Source organism: Salmo trutta, chromosome 4 (genome assembly GCF_901001165.1).
Source record: "Salmo trutta chromosome 4, fSalTru1.1, whole genome shotgun sequence".
Lineage (NCBI taxonomy): Eukaryota > Metazoa > Chordata > Actinopteri > Salmoniformes > Salmonidae > Salmo > Salmo trutta.
Genome location: NC_042960.1, coordinates 66,283,268 through 66,305,096, shown reverse-complemented (window position 1 = coordinate 66,305,096; position 21,829 = coordinate 66,283,268). Strand labels below are relative to the sequence as shown.

General features: G+C 47.0%; 1 protein-coding gene across 3 annotated transcripts in view; it reads left to right on the top strand.

Moving 5' to 3' along the window:
- The window catches only part of ano5a (anoctamin 5a), an 80,665-nt gene that overhangs the window by 20,702 nt on the left and 38,134 nt on the right, over positions 1–21,829 (top strand). For 2 of the 3 annotated variants that reach the window (XM_029751859.1, XM_029751860.1), the window contains exons 3-6: positions 1,469–1,750; positions 8,969–9,010; positions 17,918–18,025; positions 20,392–20,460. In XM_029751859.1, the coding sequence (XP_029607719.1) occupies positions 1,469–1,750; positions 8,969–9,010; positions 17,918–18,025; positions 20,392–20,460 (501 nt within the window). The remainder of the gene's footprint in view (positions 1–1,468; positions 1,751–8,968; positions 9,011–17,917; positions 18,026–20,391; positions 20,461–21,829) is intronic. The other variant, XM_029751861.1, reaches the window with a different exon arrangement.

Genomic DNA, 21,829 nt, shown 5'->3' with positions numbered 1-21,829 from the left:
AGTCTTCAGATTGGTCTGTGAGGCTGGGGGTCTGAGTATTCTTCAGATTGGTCTGTAAGGCTGGGGGTCTGAGTATTCTTCAGATTGGTCTGTAAGGCTGGGGGTCTGAGTAGTCTTCAGATTGGTCTGTAAGGCTGGGGGTCTGAGTATTCTTCAGATTGGTCTGTGAGGCTGGGGGTCTGAGTAGTCTTCAGATTGGTCTGTGAAGCTGGGGGTCTGAGTATTCTTCAGATTGGTCTGTAAGGCTGGGGGTCTGAGTATTCTTGAGATTGGTCTGTAAGGCTGGGGGTCTGAGTATTCTTCAGATTGGTCTGTGAGGCTGGGGGTCTGAGTATTCTTCAGATTGGTCTGTACGGCTGGGGGTCTGAGTATTCTTCAGATTGGTCTGTGAGGCTGGGGGTCTGAGTATTCTTCAGATTGGTCTGTAAGGCTGGGGGTCTGAGTAGTCTTCAGATTGGTCTGTGAGGCTGGGGGTCTGAGTATTCTTCAGATTGGTCTGTAAGGCTGGGGGTCTGAGTAGTCTTCAGATTGGTCTGTGAGGCTGGGGGTCTGAGTATTCTTCAGATTGGTCTGTAAGGCTGGGGGTCTGAGTATTCTTCAGATTGGTCTGTAAGGCTGGGGGTCTGAGTAGTCTTCAGATTGGTCTGTGAGGCTGGGGGTCTGAGTATTCTTCAGATTGGTCTGTGAGGCTGGGGATCTGAGTATTCTTCAGATTGGTCTGTAAGGCTGGGGGTCTGAGTATTCTTCAGATTGGTCTGTAAGGCTGGGGGTCTGAGTAGTCTTCAGATTGGTCTGTAAGGCTGGGGGTCTGAGTATTCTTCAGATTGGTCTGTGAGGCTGGGGGTCTAAGTAGTCTTCAGATTGGTCTGTGAGGCTGGGGGTCTGAGTATTCTTCAGATTGGTCTGTAAGGCTGGGGGTCTGAGTATTCTTCAGATTGGTCTGTAAGGCTGGGGGTCTGAGTAGTCTTCAGATTGGTCTGTAAGGCTGGGGGTCTGAGTAGTCTTCAGATTGGTCTGTAAGGCTGGGGGTCTGAGTAGTCTTCAGATTGGTCTGTGAGGCTGGGGATCTGAGTAGTCTTCAGATTGGTCTGTAAGGCTGGGGGTCTGAGTATTCTTCAGATTGGTCTGTAAGGCTGGGGGTCTGAGTATTCTTCAGATTGGTCTGTGAGGCTGGGGGTCTTAGTATTCTTCAGATTGGAGGTTTTCACAAACTACCCTAACTCTATCGCTGCTGTCCAACCCGTAGCGCCTACACCCTTGGCACTGCTGTAGATCTCAGAAAATTGGAATAAGCATTATGGCAACATATCTTTCCTTCTGATTGGCTTGAAATGTCGCCATAATTATTACTTCCACCAATCCAAATCCTCTCAGGTCTACAGAGATGGCTAGTGAGTATAGGGGATAGGGGTTCATTTGGAATCCAAAATTCCTCTCACTTGCCCTTTCCCTCTCCTCCTCTCCTAAGTCTCCCACTCTGTACATCAACCCTCCTGATCATGGCTCCTGTGATTCTCTGGGTCTTGGGGTCCAGGGCCATGGCTCCTGTGAGTCTCTGGGTCCTGGGGTCCAGGGTCATGGTTCCTGTGATTCTCTGGGTCTTGGGGTCCAGGGTCATGGCTCCTGTGATTCCCTCCGCTCCAGTTTGCCCTCCATCCACTCTCAACACTCAGGCTCTGACCACAGTGACAGCAGCCCTGAACGCGTACAGATCCTTAAACGCATGTCCACCGTGACGGGGCTGACTGGGGTAAGAGGAGGCAGAGAGACATTGCTCGTTGCATGCGCCTGTGAGCGTGTGTGTGTTTGTTTTTCCGTTTATAAAGTTTGTGTTGTTTGTTTAGTGTCATTTTACAGTCTTTAGTCAAACCTGCAGCTGTTGGTTAACTACCTAATCCTCTCTGTGTTATGAGTGTGTATTGACACACTCCCTTAATGCTGTAACTGTTGTCCGTGTGTTTTTGGAGTGTCTAGGGCTTATTGTGTGCTAGCCATATATTGGGAGTGTGCAATAACATGTGGCTAAATGTAATAACCTAACCACTCGTCAATGAACAGGATGTGGGCCGTACTTTAACGTGTTCGGGATCCCTTTTTGGGATAATAAAGTATTCTACCACTATGGGACTTGTCTGTCCGACTGTCTGTCAGGAGTCAAGCACTAAGCATTAAGCAACACTGAATAATTGAATTTGTATTTAGTTATTTATTTAACCTTTATTTAACTAGGCAAGTCAGTTAAGAACAAACTCTTATTTATAATGAAAGGCCTACCCCGGCCAAACCCTAACCTGGACGACGCTGGGCCAATTGTGCGCCGCCGTATGGGACTCCAAAATCACGGCCGGTTGTGATACAGCCTGGAATCGAACCAGGGTCTGTACTGAGACGTGGTCTAAGACGCAGTGTCTTAGACCACTGCGCCACTCGGGAACCCTAATACTAAGTGCTTGTCTTACCTTGATCGGTCCTCTTATCCTCTCATGGCTTGTGTTGCTGCTTCTTACCTATCTATGTTTAGTTTCCGGATTTGGGATTATGGTGTTGCCTAAACCAGAATCTGTGTTTATAAGAGACGTTTGAATATGCTGATTCTCCTTTAAGCCCAGGAAGCAGCCATTCACCTTGCCAATTCACCAGCTTTTCAAGCTTAATAATGTACTTCACAGTACTTAACAAAGAATGACGTGTCGCTGAGCAACTATCGTCGTTACTGCCGTCGCGGCCGATATGTACTTCTAAAAAAGGTCGATAAATAAATAAAAATACCTTGTCTGGGGAAAAAAATAAATCTTAAGTATTTATTTGGACCAAGTACGCCTGCGCCAAATCCACCTCCTCTGTACCTTCTGCAATATTACGTTTACGTCATTTAGCAGACGCTCTTATCCAGAGCGACGGGCGTAATTAACGTTAAGTGCCTTGCTCAAGGGCACATCGACAGATGTTTCACCTAGTCGGCTCGGGGATTCAAACCAGCAACCTTTCCGTTACTGGCCCAACGTTCTTAACCGCTAGGCTACCTGCCGCCCTAATGGATTTAAAATACACTACTGGTCAAAAGTTTTAGAACACCTAATCATTCAAGGGTTTTTCTTTATATTTACTATTTTCTACGTTGTAGAATAATAGTGAAGACATCAACACTATGGAATCATGTAGTAACCAAAAAAGTGTTAAACAAATCAAAATAGATTTTATATTTTAGATTCTTCAAATAGCCACACTTTGCCTTGATGACAGCTTTGCACTCTTGGCATTCTCTCAACCACCTTCATGAGGTAGTCACCTGGAATGTATTTCAATTAACAGGTGTGCCTTCTTTAAAAGTTAATTTGTGGAATTTCTTTCCTTCTTATTTTGTTTGAGCCAATCAGTTGTGTTGTGACAAGGTATACCCCTATTTGGTAAAACACCAAGTCCATATTCTGACAAGAACAGCTCAAATAAGCAAAGAGAAACGACAGTCCATCATTACTTTAAAACATGAAGTTCAGTCAATACGGAACATTTCAAGAACTTTGTAAGTGCAGTCGCAAAAACCATCAAGCGCTATGATGAAACTGTCTCTCATGAGGACCGCTGTCACGATCGTCTAAAGGAGTAGACCAAGGCGCAGCATGCTTAGAGTTCCACATGTTTAATAAATATGAAAACTCACCAAAACAATACAGATGAAGACGAAGCGTGATGTTCTGGGCTGCTCACAGGCAGCTACACAAACACAAGATCCCACAAAGCACAGGTGGGGAAAAGGCTGCCTAAGTATGATTCCTAATCAGAGACAACGATAGACAGCTGCCTCTGATTAGGAACCCTACTCGGCCCAAAACAAAGAAATACAAAAACATAGAAAAAGGAACATAGAACGCCCACCCATGTAACACCCTGGCCTAACCAAAATAAAGAACAAAAAAACCCTATCTATGGCCAGGGCGTTACAGTACCCCTCCCCCCCCCCAAAGGTGCGGACTCTGGCCGCAAAACCTGACTCTGAAGGGGAGGGTCCGGGTGGGCCTTCCTATGGCGGCGGCTTGGGTGCGGGACGTGGACCCCCCTCCACCCTTGGCTTCGGCCACTTAGGTGGCGCCCCTAGCTGTGCCGGAGGACTGGCGGGCGACCCTGGCTGCGCCCGGCTGGTGGGCGACCCTGGCTGCGCCCGGCTGGCAGGCGGCTCTGGCGGCTCTGGCCCAGGATTCACCAGGCTGGGGAGATATGAAGGAGGCCTGGCCCTGGGCGCAGGACTCACCAGGCTGGGGAGACATGGAGGAGGCCTGGCCCTGGGCACAGGCACAGGACTCACCAGGCTGGGGAGACATGAAGGAGGCCTGGCCCTGGGCGCAGGCACAGGACTCACCAGGCTGGCGGGCGGCTCTGGCGGCTCCGGACAGGCGGGTGGCTCTGGACAGGCGGGCGGCTCCGGACAGGCGGGCGGCTCCGGACTGGCGGGCGGCTCCGGAGGCTCCGGACTGGCGGGCGGCTCTGGCGGCTCCGGACTGGCGGGCGGCTCTGGCCCAGGATTCACCAGGCTGGGGAGACATGCAGGAGGCCTGGTTCTGGGCGCAGGCACAGGATTCCCCCGGCTGGGGAGACATGCAGGAGGCCTGGTTCTGGGCGCAGGCACAGGATTCCCCCGGCTGGGGAGACATGCAGGAGGCCTGACTCTGGGCGCAGGCACAGGATTCCCCCGGCTGGGGAGACATGCAGGAGGCCTGGTTCTGGGCGCAGGCACAGGATTCCCCCGGCTGGGGAGACATGCAGGAGGCCTGGCTCTGGGCGCAGGCACAGGACTCACCAGGCTGGGAAGACATGCAGGAGGCCTGGTTCTGGGCGCAGGCACAGGATTCCCCCGGCTGGGGAGACATGCAGGAGGCCTGGCTCTGGGCGTAGGCACAGGACAGACCGGGTCCTGAAGATGCACTGGAGGTCTAGAGCGCATGGCCTGCACAACCCGTCCTGGCTCGATGCCCACTCTAGTATGGCACTTGCGGGGGGCTGGGATGTAGCGCACCGGGCTATGAGCGCGCACTGGAGACACTGTGCGCTCCACCGCATAACACGGCGCCTGACCAGTACCACGCCGCTTCCGGTAAGCACGGGGAGTTGGCTCAGGTCTCCAACCTGACTCTGCCACACTCCCCGTGTGCCCCCCCAAAAAAATATTTTGGGGCTGCCTCTCGGGCTTCCTTGCCAGCCGTGTTCCCTCATACCGTCGCCGTTGGTCCTTCTTTCCTGCTGCCTCCGCTCTTCTGAGTGCCTCTACCTGTTCCCATGGGAGGCGATCCCTTCCGACCAGGATCTCTTCCCAAGTGTAGGATCCCTTGCCGTCCAGGATGTCCTCCCATGTCCAGTCCTTTCTCTCCCTGGCCCAGGATCCTTGCTCCTCCTGGGCACGCTGCTTGGTCCTTCTTTGGTGGGATCTTCTGTCACGATTGTCTAAAGGAGTAGACCAAGGCACACACAGCATGCTTAGAGTTCCACATGTTTAATAAATATGAAAACTCACCAAAACAATACAGATGAAGACGAAGCGTGACGTTCTGGGCTGCTCACAGGCAGCTACACAAACACAAGATCCCACAAAGCACAGGTGGGAAAAGGCTGCCTAAGTATGATTCCTAATCAGAGACAACGATAGACAGCTGCCTCTGATTAGGAACCCTACTCGGCCCAAAACAAAGAAATACAAAAACATAGAAAAAGGAACATAGATGCCCATCCATGTACCGCCTTGGCCTAACCAAAATAAAGAACAAAAAAACCCTCTCTATGGCCAGGGCGTTACAACCGCCACAGGAATAGAAGACCCAGAGTTACCTCTGCTGCAGAGGATAAGTTCATTATAGTTACCAGCCTCAGAAATTGCAGTCAAAATAAATACTTCGCAGAGTTCAAGTAACAGACACATCTCAACATCAACTGTTCAGAGGAGACTGTGTAAATCAGGCCTTCATGGTCAAATTGCTACAAAGAAACCACTACTAAAGTACACCAATAATAAGAAAAGACTTGCTTGGGCCAAGAATAATGAGCAATGGACCGGTGGAAATTTGTCCTTTGGTCTGGAGTCCAAATTTGAGATTTTTGGTTCCAACCGCTGTGTCTTTGTGAGACGCGAAGTGGGTGAACGGATGATCTCTGCATGCGTGGTTCCCACCGTGATGCATGGAGGAGGAGGTGTTATGGAGTGGGGATGCTTTGCTGGTGACACTGTCTGTGATTTATTTAGAATTCAAGGCACACTTAACCAGCATGGCTACCACAGCATTCTGCAGCGATATGCCATCCTATCTGGTTTGGGCTTAGTGGGACTATGATTTGTTTTTCAACAGGACAATGATCCAACGCACCTCCAGGCTGTGCAAGGGCTATTTTACCGAGAAGGAGAGTGATGGTGTGCTGCATCAGATGACCTGGCCTCCACAATACGCCGACCTAAACTAATTTGACATGGTTTGTGATGTGTCGGACTGCAGAGTGAAGGAAAAGCAGCTAACAATTGCTCAGCATATGTGGGAACTCCTTCAAGACTGTTGGAAAAGCATTCCGGGTGAAGCTGGTTAAGAGAATGCCAAGAGTGTGCAAAGCTGTCATCAAGGCAAAGCATGGCTATTTGAAGAATCTCAAATATAACATCTATTTTGATTTGTTTAACACTTTTTTGGTTATTACATGATTCCATATGTGTTATTTCATAGTTTTAATGTCTTCACTATTCTACAATGTAGAAAATAGTAAAAATAAAGAAAAACTCTTGAGAGAATAGGTGTTCTAAAACTTTTGACCAGTAGTGTACACTAAATAAAGCCTATCCTAGAAATATACACTCAATAAAAACATACCCTATATTGTCTACTTAATCTACTAACAAAATATTATTGCATTCCATGTAGCACTGTGAAACAGATTCATATGACGTTCATGCCGCGGAATCAGCAGACCTGTGCATGTCAGTAATGAGAGATTTTATTGGAGGTGCAGAAGAGGCGAATCATTGTACGATCTAAACAGCTGTGAAATATCTTTTCAATAACTAAAAAATATTGTTATTTTCAGCCGTTTGAAGCTGCTGTACAAAACAGAAAAGTAAAAGATGCAAAAATGTAACTTAATGAGGGAGTATAGAAATAGCGCATATAAAACAGATCTACCACTTCTTAAACTTGATGAGAATGACAGATCTATAACTCATATTTCTATGTGTACTTGGTCAGGTCACCCAAAGGTAACATTTTGCAGCTTTAAGCTTGAAAAGCTGGTGAATAGCAATTTGAATAGCTTCTTCCTGGGCTTAATTGATAATCACTATATTTAACGTCTCCTATAAACACAGATTCTGGTTCAGGTGTTGCTATGGTGTCTGAGTTGTTGGCAGTATGTATGGTGTTGTCATGGTGTCTGAGTTGTTGGCAGTATGTGCGTTGTTGCCATGGTGTCTGAGTTGTTGGCAGTATGTATGGTGTTGCCGTGGTGTCTGAGTTGTTGGCAGTATGTGCGTTGTTGCCGTGGTGTCTGAGTTGTTGGCAGTATGTACGGTGTTGCCATGGTGTCTGAGTTGTTGGCAGTATGTATGGTGTTGCCGTGGTGTCTGAGTTGTTGGCAGTATGTACGGTGTTGCCGTGGTGTCTGAGTTGTTGGCAGTATGTGCGTTGTTGCCATGGTGTCTGAGTTGTTGGCAGTATGTACGGTGTTGCCATGGTGTCTGAGTTGTTGGCAGTATGTACGGTGTTGCCGTGGTGTCTGAGTTGTTGGCAGTATGTGCGTTGTTGCCATGGTGTCTGAGTTGTTGGCAGTATGTACGGTGTTGCCATGGTGTCTGAGTTGTTGGCAGTATGTGCGTTGTTGCCATGGTGTCTGAGTTGTTGGCAGTATGTACGGTGTTGCCGTGGTGTCTGAGTTGTTGGCAGTATGTGCGTTGTTGCCATGGTGTCTGAGTTGTTGGCAGTATGTACGGTGTTGCCAGGGGGTGTGTTATAGAGACATGTCAGTCCCAGTACTCATCTGGTACAGGGTTGTGTTCAGTAGGCACCAAATGAAACACATAGATACTACTTCAAATGCTCATTTTGGTTTTTAGTTGCAAAACATTTTGCTACGGTTTGTCCCAATGAACACGACCCTGCTCTGTATGTTGTTAGTCCCTCAGATACTGTACAGATGTAGGATCTTAATTAATTTCCTTAATTAATGCAAACTTGTAGTGTATTTTTTTGTTTTACTAAGGCTTCTAAAGTTTGTAATTTCCACTGACTTGATTTGCCCTGTTGCTGCAGGAAAGTTTTCCTGTTTTAGAAAACTGGATCAAATTAAGATCATCCACCTTTATCTGATATTTAGTTGGTCCCTCTCTCCCTCTCTCAATTCTCCCTCTCTCAATGCTCCCTCTCTCAATGCTCCCTCTCTCAATGCTCCCTCTCTCAATGCTCCCTCTCAATGCTCCCTCTCAATGCTCCCTCTCTCAATGCTCCCTCTCTCAATGCTCCCTCTCTCAATGCTCCCTCTCTCAATGCTCCCTCTCTCAATGCTCCCTCTCTCAATGCTCCCTATCTCCCTCTCTCAATGCTCCCTCTCTCAATGCTCCCTCTCTCAATGCTCCCTCTCTCAATGCCCCTCTCTCAATGCTCCCTCTCTCAATGCTCCCTCTCTCAATGCTCCCTCTCTCAATGCTCCCTCTCTCAATGCTCCCTCTCTCAATGCTCCCTCTCTCAATGCTCCCTCTCTCAATGCTCCCTATCTCCCTCTCTCAATGCTCCCTCTCTCAATGCTCCCTCTCTCAATGCTCCCTCTCTCAATGCCCCCTCTCTCAATGCTCCCTCTCTCAATGCTCCCTCTCTCAATGCTCCCTCTCTCAATGCTCCCTCTCTCAATGCTCCCTCTCTCAATGCTCCCTCTCTCAATGCTCCCTCTCTCAATGCTCCCTCTCTCAATGCTCCCTCTCTCAATGCCCGGTTGGTTCCTTCCTCCACAGATGTGGAGAAAAAGGGCTCTGTTCCTGAAGCATCGCTCCAGGGTATGGCATGGTAAACCACAGGCTTGATGTGATGCTATGTTATATACCGTATGGTAAACTACGGGCTTGGTGTGATGTTATGTTATATATCGTATGGTAAACCACAGGCTTGGTGTGACACTATAACGTACGGCAGTGTTTCTTCATCCTGGTCCTGGTAACCCCAAGAGGGTGGACATTGTAGTTTTTACCCTAGTATTAACACATCTGATTCCACTAATGATGATGAGATGATTATTTAAATGACGTGTGTGCGCGCACTAGGGAAAACACTAAAATGTGCACCCCTTTCGGTCCCCAGGACCAGGATTGTAAGCCTCGTATGCATGTCCTGTTTAATATAATGTTTGTGTCATCATCATTGCAAATCAACTGCATTATACTTTTAAAAAAACACTTCAACTTCAACCAGTAAAATGGCTCTTTGGCTAGCTTTTGCTACAGCCTATATCAATGAGCGATAGCATTCTAGCTAACAACTGCTGCATCCAAAATATTTATTTAGCAAAGATCACAACCAAATATAATCTAGCGACTGTTTCAAGCAAGAGTCAAAACATCATTGTAAGAGTATGAGAAACCTGAAAAAAAGTGATTTTGTTTAGAAGTAATAACGTAAATCTAGGCTGTTGAATTGCGCGCAGATTTATGATGACTTTCTTACTACTGCCAAGAGTCGCGCGAATCTGTGCCTGATATCAGTGTGTCTGCGGTAGATATATTACCCTATGGTAGATAGTAGTATGTGATGGATGGTGCCTGATGTCAGTGTGTCTGCGGTAGATATATTACCCTATGGTAGATAGTAGTATGTGATGGATGGTGCCTGATGTCAGTGTGTCTGCGGTAGATATATTACCCTATGGTAGATAGTAGTATGTGATGGGTGGTGCCTGATATCAGTGTGTCTGCGGTAGATATATTACCCTATGGTAGATAGTAGTATGTGATGGGTGGTGCCTGATATCAGTGTGTCTGCGGTAGATATATTACCCTATGGGAGATAGTAGTATGTGATGGGTGGTGCCTGATGTCAGTGTGTCTGCGGTAGATATATTACCCTATGGTAGATAGTAGTATGTGATGGGTGGTGCCTGATGTCAGTGTGTCTGCGGTAGATATATTACCCTATGGTAGATAGTAGTATGTGATGGGTGGTGCCTGATGTCAGTATGTCTGCAGTAGATATATTACCCTATGGTAGATAGTAGTATGTGATGGGTGGTGCCTCATATCAGTGTGTCTGCGGTAGATATATTACCCTATGGTAGATAGTAGTATGTGATGGGTGGTGCCTGATATCAGTGTGTCTGCGGTAGATATATTACCCTATGGTAGATAGTAGTATGTGATGGGTGGTGCCTGATATCAGTGTGTCTGCGGTAGATATATTACCCTATGGTAGACAGTAGTATGTGATGGGTGGTGCCTGGTAATGTTCCCTCTCATGTTTTCGTCACTGACAAATTTCAGGTCTGCTGAACGCAAACTTGAACGTTGTGAAAATTCTGTGCAACTTCCAGAACGGGTTTACTGTTAACACTGAGGCTGTACCTGCTTTAAGTTACAGTTTTACTGTGAACACTGAGGCTGTACCTGCTTTAAGTTAGTTTTATTGTCAACACTGAGGCTGTACCTGCTTTAAGTTACAGTTTTACTGTTAACACTGAGGCTGTACCTGCTTTAAGTTACAGTTTTACTGTGAACACTGAGGCTGTACCTGCTTTAAGTTAGTTTTATTGTCAACACTGAGGCTGTACCTGCTTTAAGTTACAGTTTTACTGTCAACACTGAGGCTGTACCTGCTTTAAGTTACAGTTTTACTGTCAACACTGAGGCTGTACCTGCTTTAAGTTACAGTTTTACTGTCAACACTGAGGCTGTACCTGCTTTAAGATAGTTTTACTGTCAACACTGAGGCTGTACCTGCTTTAAGTTAGTTTTACTGTGAACACTGAGGCTGTACCTGCTTTAAGTTACAGTTTTAACAGTGGCCAAGTACGCTACTGTGGCTATTTGATCATAATGTAGGCCTACCAGAGTGGTCTACCATAAAAAACAATGGAGAAAATGCATCCCATAACATTTTAACATGGAAATAGCTGTTCTATCATTCAGTCTACAATAGCAGCCAATGTGTGGTGTTCAATGTAGGCCTACATTCCATGAAATTTAGGGGAAGGGCCCTACCCCTTCCCCTCGGCCCTACCCCTTCCCCTCGGCCCTAACCCTTCCCCTCGGCCCTAACCCTTCCCCTCGGCCCTAACCCTTCCCCTCGGCCCTAACCCTTCCCCTCGGCCCTACCCCTTCCCCTCGGCCCTACCCTTCCCCTCGGCCCTAACCCTTCCCCTCGGCCCTACCCCTTCCCCTCGGCCCTACCCCTTCCCCTCGGCCCTTCCCCTCGGCCCTACCCCTTCCCCTCGGCCCTACCCCTTCCCCTCGGCCCTACCCCTTCCCCTCGGCCCTACCCCTTCCCCTCGGCCCTACCCCTTCCCCTCGGCCCTAACCCTTCCCCTCGGCCCTAACCCTTCCCCTCGGCCCTACCCCTTCCCTCGGCCCTAACCCTTCCCCTCGGCCCTAACCCTTCCCCTCGGCCCTAACCCTTCCCCTCGGCCCTAACCCTTCCCTCGGCCCTACCCCTTCCCCTCGGCCCTACCCCTTCCCCTCGGCCCTAACCCTTCCCCTCGGCCCTAACCCTTCCCCTCTGCCCTAACCCTTCCCCTCGGCCCTACCCTTCCATGTCCCCAGATCTGAAGTGTCTGGGTGGAGCTTCTACCATATTGATTCCCACCTTAGAGATTGGATGGATGGATGGTTGGATGGATATAAGCTGAAGGGGTAAGTCAAGGTTAAAGGCCAAGGGACAAGTGAATATAAGGAGTACATTTTTTTTTTTCACATGCTGATGGTTTGTTGGCTCTCTCTCTCTCTCTCTCCTCTCTCTCCCCTCTCTCTCACCTCTCTCTGCTGCTCACTCTCTTCCATCCCTCCTCTCTCTCTCTCTCTCTCACCTCTCTCTCACCTCTCTCTGCTGCTCACTCTGTGCCCCCCTCCTCTCTCTTCCATCCCTCCTCTCTCTCTCTCTCTCTCTCTCTCTCACCTCTCTCTCACCTCTCTCTGCTGCTCACTCTCTTCCATCCCTCCTCTCTCTCTCTCTCTCTCTCTCTCTCACCTCTCTCTCACCTCTCTCTGCTGCTCACTCTCTTCCATCCCTCCTCTCTCTCTCTCTCTCTCTCTCTCTCACCTCTCTCTCACCTCTCTCTGCTGCTCACTCTCTTCCATCCCTCCTCTCTCTCTCTCTCTCTCTCTCTCTCTCACCTCTCTCTCACCTCTCTCTGCTGCTCACTCTGTGCCCCCCTCCTCTCTCTTCCATCCCTCCTCTCTCTCTCTCTCTCTCTCTCTCACCTCTCTCTCACCTCTCTCTGCTGCTCACTCTCTTCCATCCCTCCTCTCTCTCTCTCTCTCACCTCTCTCTCACCTCTCTCTGCTGCTCACTCTCTTCCATCCCTCCTCTCTCTCTCTCTCTCTCTCACCTCTCTCTCACCTCTCTCTGCTGCTCACTCTGTGCCCCCCTCCTCTCTCTTCCATCCCTCCTCTCTCTCCTCTCTCTCCCTCTCTGAATGTCTGAGTGAATGTGGGCTTGTCCCAGGATGTGACTGGACTGGTGAAGTATGAGCATGTGAGGTAGTAAAGGAGAGGGGGAGAGAGTAAGTCTGTTTGGGGCTCGTCGTCCGTGTTGCAGCCAGAAGAAAGCACTCTGGCTGTGTAAAAGACCCAGCTGCCTTTCAGCTGATGCGGACATGGTGGAAGTCACAGCTGATGCAGACATAGTGGAAGTCACAGCTGATGCAGACATAGTGGAAGTCACAGCTGATGCCGACATAGTGGAAGTCACAGCTGATGCAGACATAGTGGAAGTCACAGCTGATGCAGACATAGTGGAAGTCACAGCTGATGCAGACATAGTGGAAGTCACAGCTGATGCCGACATAGTGGAAGTCACAGCTGATGCAGACATAGTGGAAGTCACAGCTGATGCCGACATAGTGGAAGTCACAGCTAATGGTTCTCAAGAGAAGACAGGCTATGTGCACACTGCCCACAAAATGAAGTGGAAACTGAGCTGCACTTCCTAACCTCCTGCTAAATGTATGGCCATATTTTGATGAACACATATTTCCCTCAGATTACACAGATCCACAAAGAATTCTAAAACAAACCCGGGCCTAGGAGGTAAAGTGCTCTTCTTCTTCTCCTGTCCTCCCCCTCTTACTGTAGCTACGGTAACAATCAATCAATGTGTTTGTGAGAGGTAGAGGGTGTGGAGACTGGGGGACGGGGAGATGGGGTACTGGGGACTGGAAGACTAGGGGACTGGGGGAACTGGAAGACTGGGGGACTGGGGGGACTGGGGGACTGGGGACTGGGGGAACTGGAATGCTGAGGGAACTGGGAGACTGCAAGACTGGGGAACTGGGAGACTGGGTATCGGGGGACGGGAGACTGGAGACTAGGGGACTGGGGTACTGGGGAACGGGGTACTGGGAGACTGGGGAACGGGGTACTGGGGGACTGGGGAACGGGGTACTGGGGGACTGGGGACTACCTGGCCCAGTGGTTGTTGTGCTACTGTAAATCTATGAGCAGCGAGGATTGTCCTGTCCAGAGGGCTAGCTACTGTAAGGAGCAGACAAGGAGGACTCTTGTGTGAGTGAGGGGTACTAGAGGATGTTTTCACTATGTGTTGACTGGGACTAGTAGGTCTATGTCTCTATGAGGAGGATGCTATTCATATCTATTGGGACAGGGCAGCATCACTGTGTTTGTGATGATAGACTAAAGAGGATGTCTAGGCCTAGTGTGTTGGCTGGGAGTCTATGTCCAGTGTGTTGGCTGGGAATCTATGTCCAGTGTGTTGGCTGGGAGTCTATGTCCAGTGTGTTGGCTGGTCATCTATGTCCAGTGTGTTGGCAGGGAGACTATGTCCAGTGTGTTGGCAGGGAGACTATGTCCAGTGTGTTGGCTGGTCGTCTATGTCCAGTGTGTTGGCTGGGAGTCTGTTTTTTTTGTTGTTTTTTTTGTCATTTCTAGCAGACGCTCTTATCCAGAGCGACTTACAGTAGTGAATGCATACATTTCATACATTTTTTTTTTTTTTCCTCTGTGCTGGCCCCCCTGTGGGAAACGAACCCACAACCCTGGCGTTGCAAACACCATGCTCTACCAACTGAGCTACAGGGAAGTGTGTTGGCTGGTCGTCTATGTCCAGTGTGTTGGCTGGTCGTCTATGTCCAGTGTGTTGGCTGGGAGTCTATGTCCAGTGTGTTGGCTGGGAGTCTATGTCCAGTGTGTTGGCTGGGAGTCTATGTCCAGTGTGTTGGCTGGGAGTCTATGTCCAGTGTGTTAGCTAGGAGTCTATGGCCAGTGTGTTGGCTGGACGTCTATGTCCAGTGCGTTGGCTGGTCGTCTATGTCCAGTGTGTTGGCTGGGAGTCTATGTCCAGTGTGTTGGCTGGGAGTCTATGTCCAGTGTGTTGGCTGGGAGTCTATGTCCAGTGTGTTAGCTGGGAGTCTATGTCCAGTGTGTTGGCTGGACGTCTATGTCTAGTGTGTTGGCTGGTCGTCTATGTCCAGTGTGTTGGCTGGACGTCTATGTCCAGTGCGTTGGCTGGTCGTCTATGTCCAGTGTGTTTGTTGTGCCAATTCTATTAGCATGTGATCCAGACTGTAGCTGTGTTAGTACGGCCAGCTCTAGCATATGTGGTTCAGTTGCTTAGTTATTTATAGGTCATGTGAACAGCTGTACCAGCAATGACAGGGAACAGGTCTCCTCTTTCTCAATAGGGCACTCCTTCCTGTGTGTGAGTCAGAGCAGGCTATTTCTTTCTCTGCGGGCTGTAGCCTACCGCTTGGCCCATTCCCGAGGCTGCAGTGCTTGGGCAACATGGCTGGCATCTCCTCTGGGGGGGGGGGGAGTGGTCATTCAGTTACCCAAAGGCAGAGTTTCAAAAAGGTGCTCTAAATAAGAAAATAAATTGGAAGTACGTTTAGAGTTCAAAGGTCGAGTCCATGTCAGCCTGAACCTAGATATATTGCAGTTTGTCTGGCAAGACAGCACAAACAGATCTGGGATCAGGCTCGGGCCAGGCTGGATGCACCGGGATATCAGAGGAGGCTGGTGGGAGGAGGTATAGGAGGACATGCTCATTGTAATGGCTGGAAGGGTATACTAAGGCAATGTGAAAATTCTATAGCAATATAGAGTGTGAAAGCGGCAGTGCGTTTGGACAATTAATAGACACTGCAGTAAATAAAACCTAATCAAAATATCTGTCTTGTCCAAGACCGAGGGGGAAACCAAACTCATTCTGATTGGCTGGGCTTGCCTCCCCAGTGGGTGGGCCTGGCTGCCAAGTCAGTGGGCCTATGCCCTCCAAGGCCCACACATGGCTGAAACCCTACCCAGTCTTGTGAAATCCATAGCTTAGGGCCTAATGAATTGTTTTTAATCGACTGATTTCCTTACTGGACTGGGTGTGTTTACAGGAAGTAGGCCCTGCCATCATTCACTATGAACTGGACTGTGTGTGTTTACAGGAAGTAGCAACAGCGTGACTTTAGATCATTAGTACACATTCATCGAAAGCCACAAAAAACACCTGAATGGATTTCTGTAAATATGAAAATCCCACTGTAGTCCCCTTACATGTGTAAACTTTACAGTCCTATTGATCAAACAACCATGAAAAGGTAGGCTCTCTCCCTCAGTTATGCACATCAACAACAAGATCAACTAATGCTAGCCAGAGCAAGATGAGCTGAAATATAACATAGGAACATTAGATAAACTCTCTCAAACTTTTTCAGCGAGTTGTCCGTCAAAATTGCACTGATAAACGATGGGGAGTAGTAGCCTACTCTTCCTTCTGTGCAGCTTGTCTGCAATGATGCATGCTTGTCCCAACCAAGCACCCAAGCTAACTGGCTAAAGTTGTCTAGCTTGCTAATTAGCGACTTCCAGACACAAATGAGAGAACTCCTCACTCCGACCATTTTACTCGCCGTAGGAAGTAATGTTTCCTAGAGCAATGTATACATGTTAGGCAGTATTGACTCAAGACGGGGGTTTGCTTTCCGCTATCTGTAGCCATGTCCTATGTCTGCATATATAACCTTGATTTAAGAAGCTTCAGGTAGCTTAAGCCAGGTGCATTAGAGAATATTATTCTAAGTTACAATTAAATACTAAACCGTACTTACGTGTCATCAATCTAAGAAGCCTCTAAGGATACTACAGTTACCTATAGCAATGTTTACATGTTACCTAGAGTGTTGGTGACTAACTAGTACTTTTTGTCTAAGTTTACTGACACCGGTCATATTCAGCGGGTGTTGCACCGTCATAAATTCATCAGTTATTCTGCTCTCTGGTACACTCAGACGAGAGCGCTCTGAAATCGGAGTAGATAGCCAGAGTGAATTTACGAACGCAAGAGATATGCTAAACCAAAATACTAACCAAATGACACCTGCATCTCTAACTGTGTATGGCCACCGAAAAACGATATGAGGGGAGAAAGTCAATCACTCACACACACACGAGATCCTCCTAGCTATCTAGCTATCTAGCTAACGTTAGGCTCCATGTTTTTAGCTTGCTGCATAAATAGATACGCTAGCCTATTAGCGACGTTATGACTGATTTTTGATCATTACCCTTGCTAGTTTGTTTGTTTTGGTATTCGCAGCCTAAGTTACATTTGTCCGTTTTTGTCCAAAATATTGAGTCACTGAAACTGAAACAGTACATCCCGAATTCAGGCAGCAAACAATGTTCCAGGCCAGCTGGGATTGAAATTATGTATTTATTTATTTTTAACCTTTATTTAACTAGGCATGCCAGTTAAGAACAAATTCTTATTTACAATGACGTCCTACCGGGGAGCAGTGGATTAACTGCCTTGTTCAGGGGCAGAACGACAGATTTTTACCTTGTCAGCTCGGGGATTCGATCCAGCAACCTTTTGGTTACTGGCCCAATTTACAACCTGATAGCAATATGTTTTGGGACTACCAAGAAATGTATTGGTGAATTATATTAATCATGCATTGAACTCCATCCATCTATTCTGCCAACAATACCTTAGTGTACTTCATGGAATGTTAAGTCATAATTGAACCTATTTTTAAAACCACTTTAGAAAGTTAGATTTGTAGCATAAACTGGGAATTTGATAAAACAATTTTTACTTATATTATGATTGTCTGTTTGTTTCATATCTGCAAAGTAGTTAAAACGCTGTCAGTTCCACTCTAAGCCATGGTTGAAATTGAATTGCGTTGCTCTTGCTCGTTGCATGTCGTCCGACCTCTGCAGAAGAGAGGTAATACTGTGTTGCTGTGTGTGATTCTTCATCTTGGTATTGATGTATCTAGTTACAGTGACATTATATGGATTGATTTGCAGTGGCGTTTCTGTGCTTTGGAAGAGTGGCTCAGCCTTGGCTGTATTCAATAATGTACTCATCTACTGTTTAATTCTGCCTTGAAACTCCTGTTTGAAACGTTTAAGAGTTGGAGTCTGTCTACCTTACTGAATGCATCTAAGGCTGTCCTTTGTGATGATGTACCTTATGGGCCAGCTTCCCAGACAGACACATAATCTCTATTGATGTAAAGCTTTTCAGTCAAGGACTTAATGTGTGTCTGGGAAAACGGGGCTTTGTCTGTGTATTTCAGCTGACCACGTGTGTGTGTGTGTGTGTGTGTGTGTGTGTGTGTGTGTGTGTGTGTGTGTGTGTGTGTGTGTGTGTGTGTGTGTGTGTGTGTGTGTGTGTGTGTGTGTGTGTGTGTGTGTGTGTGTGTGTGTGTGTGTGTGTGTGTGTGTGTGTTGTCGGTATCCTCTCAGGTGGACAAGCATCAACAGAGTAAGGACTCTGTGTTCTTCCGTGATGGAAAGAGGAGGATTGACTTCATCCTGTCCTATGTAGATGACCGAGACGGAGAGAGGAAACAGGTGAGATACAACATTCAGAAACACACCTGCACTCACTATTACTGTAGCTATTACCTTTTCTATAACGTCAAATAGTTGTTAAACGCAATTTACTAGTTATCACAAGTTATTCCATGTACTGTAATTGTACTGTAATCTGTAATGTACTGTAATTGTACTGTAATCTGTAATGCACTGTAATTGTACTGTAATCTGTAATGTACTGTAATTCAAAGTGAGACTAGGTGCTGGTTTCTAAGCACAGGACACTTAGCCTGGGAGTAAACCAGACTGAATGTTCTGCTCCATTGTGAGTTTAGCCTTCAGTTTGGTTTAACCAGGCTACATGACTAGTATTTGGCAGTACTACAGTTATACAGTGTGAGTCAGTATAGAAGCATACTGTACGACATAGTTGTCAGTAGCAGCTAGTTTTCTCTTGCCAAGCTGTTCATAAAATCACTCACTATGTTGATAGTGTTAAAGGGGAAATGGCCGGTGACACTGCTTCTTCAAACTCCAATATCATGAAAACTTGACTGCCAACATGCAAAACATTTTGGGGGCTAATGAAAAAAAATACCAATATATAGTTTTGGAGTGGATTTTTCCCTTTAATATTTTAGAGATAAGCTACAGTAGCTATGATTGCTGATTCTAGCCAGCCTCATGGAATGGAATGTCCTTATCATCAGCCTTGCTTTTGCGTTAGCCTTGAATTGACACTTAGTTTCCTTGGTTAATTAGTTATTTTAGTGTATTTTGAGTACTGAGTCCCCATATGTTTGGCTACTGTGCTGGCCTGGTCAGTAGCTTCATACTGTATGTTTGGCTACTGGACTGGCCTGGTCAGTAGCTTCAGGCTGTATGTTTGGCTACTGGACTGGCCTGGTCAGTAGCTTCATACTGTATGTTTGGCTACTGGACTGGCCTGGTCAGTAGCTTCAGACTGTATGTTAGGCTACTGGACTGGCCTGGTCAGTAGCTTCATACTGTATGTTAGGCTACTGGACTGGCCTGGTCAGTAGCTTCAGACTGTATGTTTGGCTACTGTGCTGGCCTGGTCAGTAGCTTCAAGCTGTATGTTTGGCTACTGGACTGGCCTGGTCAGTAGCTTCAGACTGTATGTTAGGCTACTGGACTGGCCTGGTCAGTAGCTTCAGACTGTATGTTAGGCTACTGGACTGGCCTGGTCAGTAGCTTCATACTGTATGTTAGGCTACTGTGCTGGCCTGGTCAGTAGCTTCAAGCTGTATGTTAGGCTACTGGACTGGCCTGGTCAGTAGCTTCATACTGTATGTTAGGATGCAGCTAGCCCAGAGACTAGTAGCTACAGAGTGAATGGTCCAGTGTGTCTGGTACTGGGGTGTTAGCCCTAACACCTTGTTGTTACTGTCACTTCATGGCTGGGAGGCCTGTCCAGCTCTGCTGTCATCTCTGCTGTGTCTGTCTGTCCTGAACCTCACACACAGTCACCACACTCACTGCCCACCATACTGACCCTAGGCCTGAGCAGGAACTGTCACACAGACACAGTCACCACACTCACTGCCCACCATACTGACCCTAGGCCTGAGCAGGAACTGTCACACAGACACAGTCACAGTCACTACTTCTGGAATGTTATAGTTGGATGTGTGGTAGCAGGAAAGTTGAGGCCCTCTTCCTGTATGATAAATGCAGATGACAAAGCAGTGAAATTGATGGAGGAAGTTGTATTTCTAGTGCCAAGACAGATAAACTTCCCATTACTGTGTGTTTCTATAGCAACGTGCATGCCCCGCCCACCTGAGGGTCTGTCTTTTTCAGCAGTATTTCCTGTGTTCGAGGGATGCAAAATCCACTTATCACTTTAAATCTCGCTGGATTGATTGCTTTCATTTTACTCCTGTGACTCTTTCGTACTCTTGCTTGTGCCTGATGTTTTTCCCCCGTTTGCGTTACCACCGCGGAAATGTTCGCAATGACCTGTCAAACACACCTCGGTAATGGCTGACATGGGCTCAATAAGATACATTGTCTTTCAGTTCAATCTGTATGAACGCTAAAGCTTAGTCAGGGATTTAACGCACCGTCTCCACACTTACACCACAAGAAAGAGTAGAAAGATAGCTTTTATTTTGATGAGTGTACATTTTTTTGTGGGATTGAAGAAAGAAAAAATATATATTTAATTTAAAACAGTTGAAATGAAAGCAAACATCTGAAAATGAACACTGGGATTATAGTGATATTATGTCTGATCTCACAAACAATATAAATTATTTTTTAGATAGGCGTCGTCTAACTGTCACATTTATTAGAATTGTTTTCAAAACCTTTGAACAATTTCGATGACCCTTGGTAGTTGCTATGTTCCTCTCCTTTATTGTTGTGTTTGTCAACAGGAGAGGCGGAAGGAGTATGAAGCTAATTTACAGAAGGCAGGTCTGGAGCTGGAGACAGAGGATCAATCGGTAAGATTCCTGCTCTGAAGGTTCATTCGGTTAGATATAACCAAGTTATGGTGAGATTCCTGCCCTGAAGGTTCATTCTGTTAGATATAACCAAGTTATGGTGAGATTCCTGCTCTGAAGGTTTATTCTGTTAGATATAACCAAGTTATGGTGAGATTCCTGCCCTGAAGGTTCATTCGGTTAGATATAACCAAGTTATGGTGAATAAATAAATACCCTGGTCTTAGATTTGTTTGTGCTGTGTTGCTAACACCATTTGACCATAGAAGTTAGTAGCGAAGCATAAACTGATCTGGAACCAGGTTAGTGAATAACACCATTGGACCATTGACGTTAGTAACGCAGCATAAACTGATCTGGAACCAGGTTAGTGAATCACACCATTGGACCATAGAAGTTAGTAGCGAAGCATAAACTGATCTGGAACCAGGTTAGTGTATAACACCATTGGACCATAGAAGTTAGTAGCGAAGCATAAACTGATCTGGAACCAGGTTAGTGAATAACACCATTGGACCATAGAAGTTAGTAACGCAGCATAAACTGATCTGGAACCAGGTTAGTGAATTACACCATTGGACCATAGAAGTTAGTAGCGAAGCATAAACTGATCTGGAACCAGGTTAGTGTATAACACCATTGGACCATAGAAGTTAGTAGTAACGAAGCATAAACTGATCTGGGACCAGGTTAGTGAATTACACCATTGGACCATACAGGGACAGACTGTACTGGGGGATACCATTACTCTTTCTCACCACCTGGGGGAGGTAGATCAATAGAAAACATCACAGCACAGTTCAGCAAAAATGGCTTGTTTGTGGTGGTGCAAGGGAACTACAGTAGCTCCATTCTGCTATTGGGACAGAAATGGATTGTCCTTGAGAAACCCTATAATGAAACTGATATGACTGTCTGTCTATCTTTGTCTGTCTGTTTGTTTCTCTACCTGTTTCTCTGCCTGTTTCTCTGGTCTATTTCTCTGCTTGTTTCTCTGGTCTGTTTCTCTGGTCTATTTCTCTGCCTGTTTCTCTGGTCTAATTATCTGCCTATTTCTCTGTCTGTTTCTCTGTCTGTTTCTCTGTCTGTTTCTCTGTCTGTTTCTCTGTCTGTTTCTCTGTCGGTCAATCTCTCCATCTCCACATCTCTCCATCTCCACATCTCGCCATCCCACCATGTCACCGTCTCTCCATCTCTCCATCCTACCATCTCTCCAAATCTCTCCATCTCCCCATCTCTCCATCTGTCCATTTCACCATCTCTCCATTTCACCATCTCCACATCTCGCCATCCCACCATGTCACCGTCTCTCCATCTCTCCATCCTACCATCTCTCCAAATCTCTCCATCTCTCCATCTCCCCATCTCT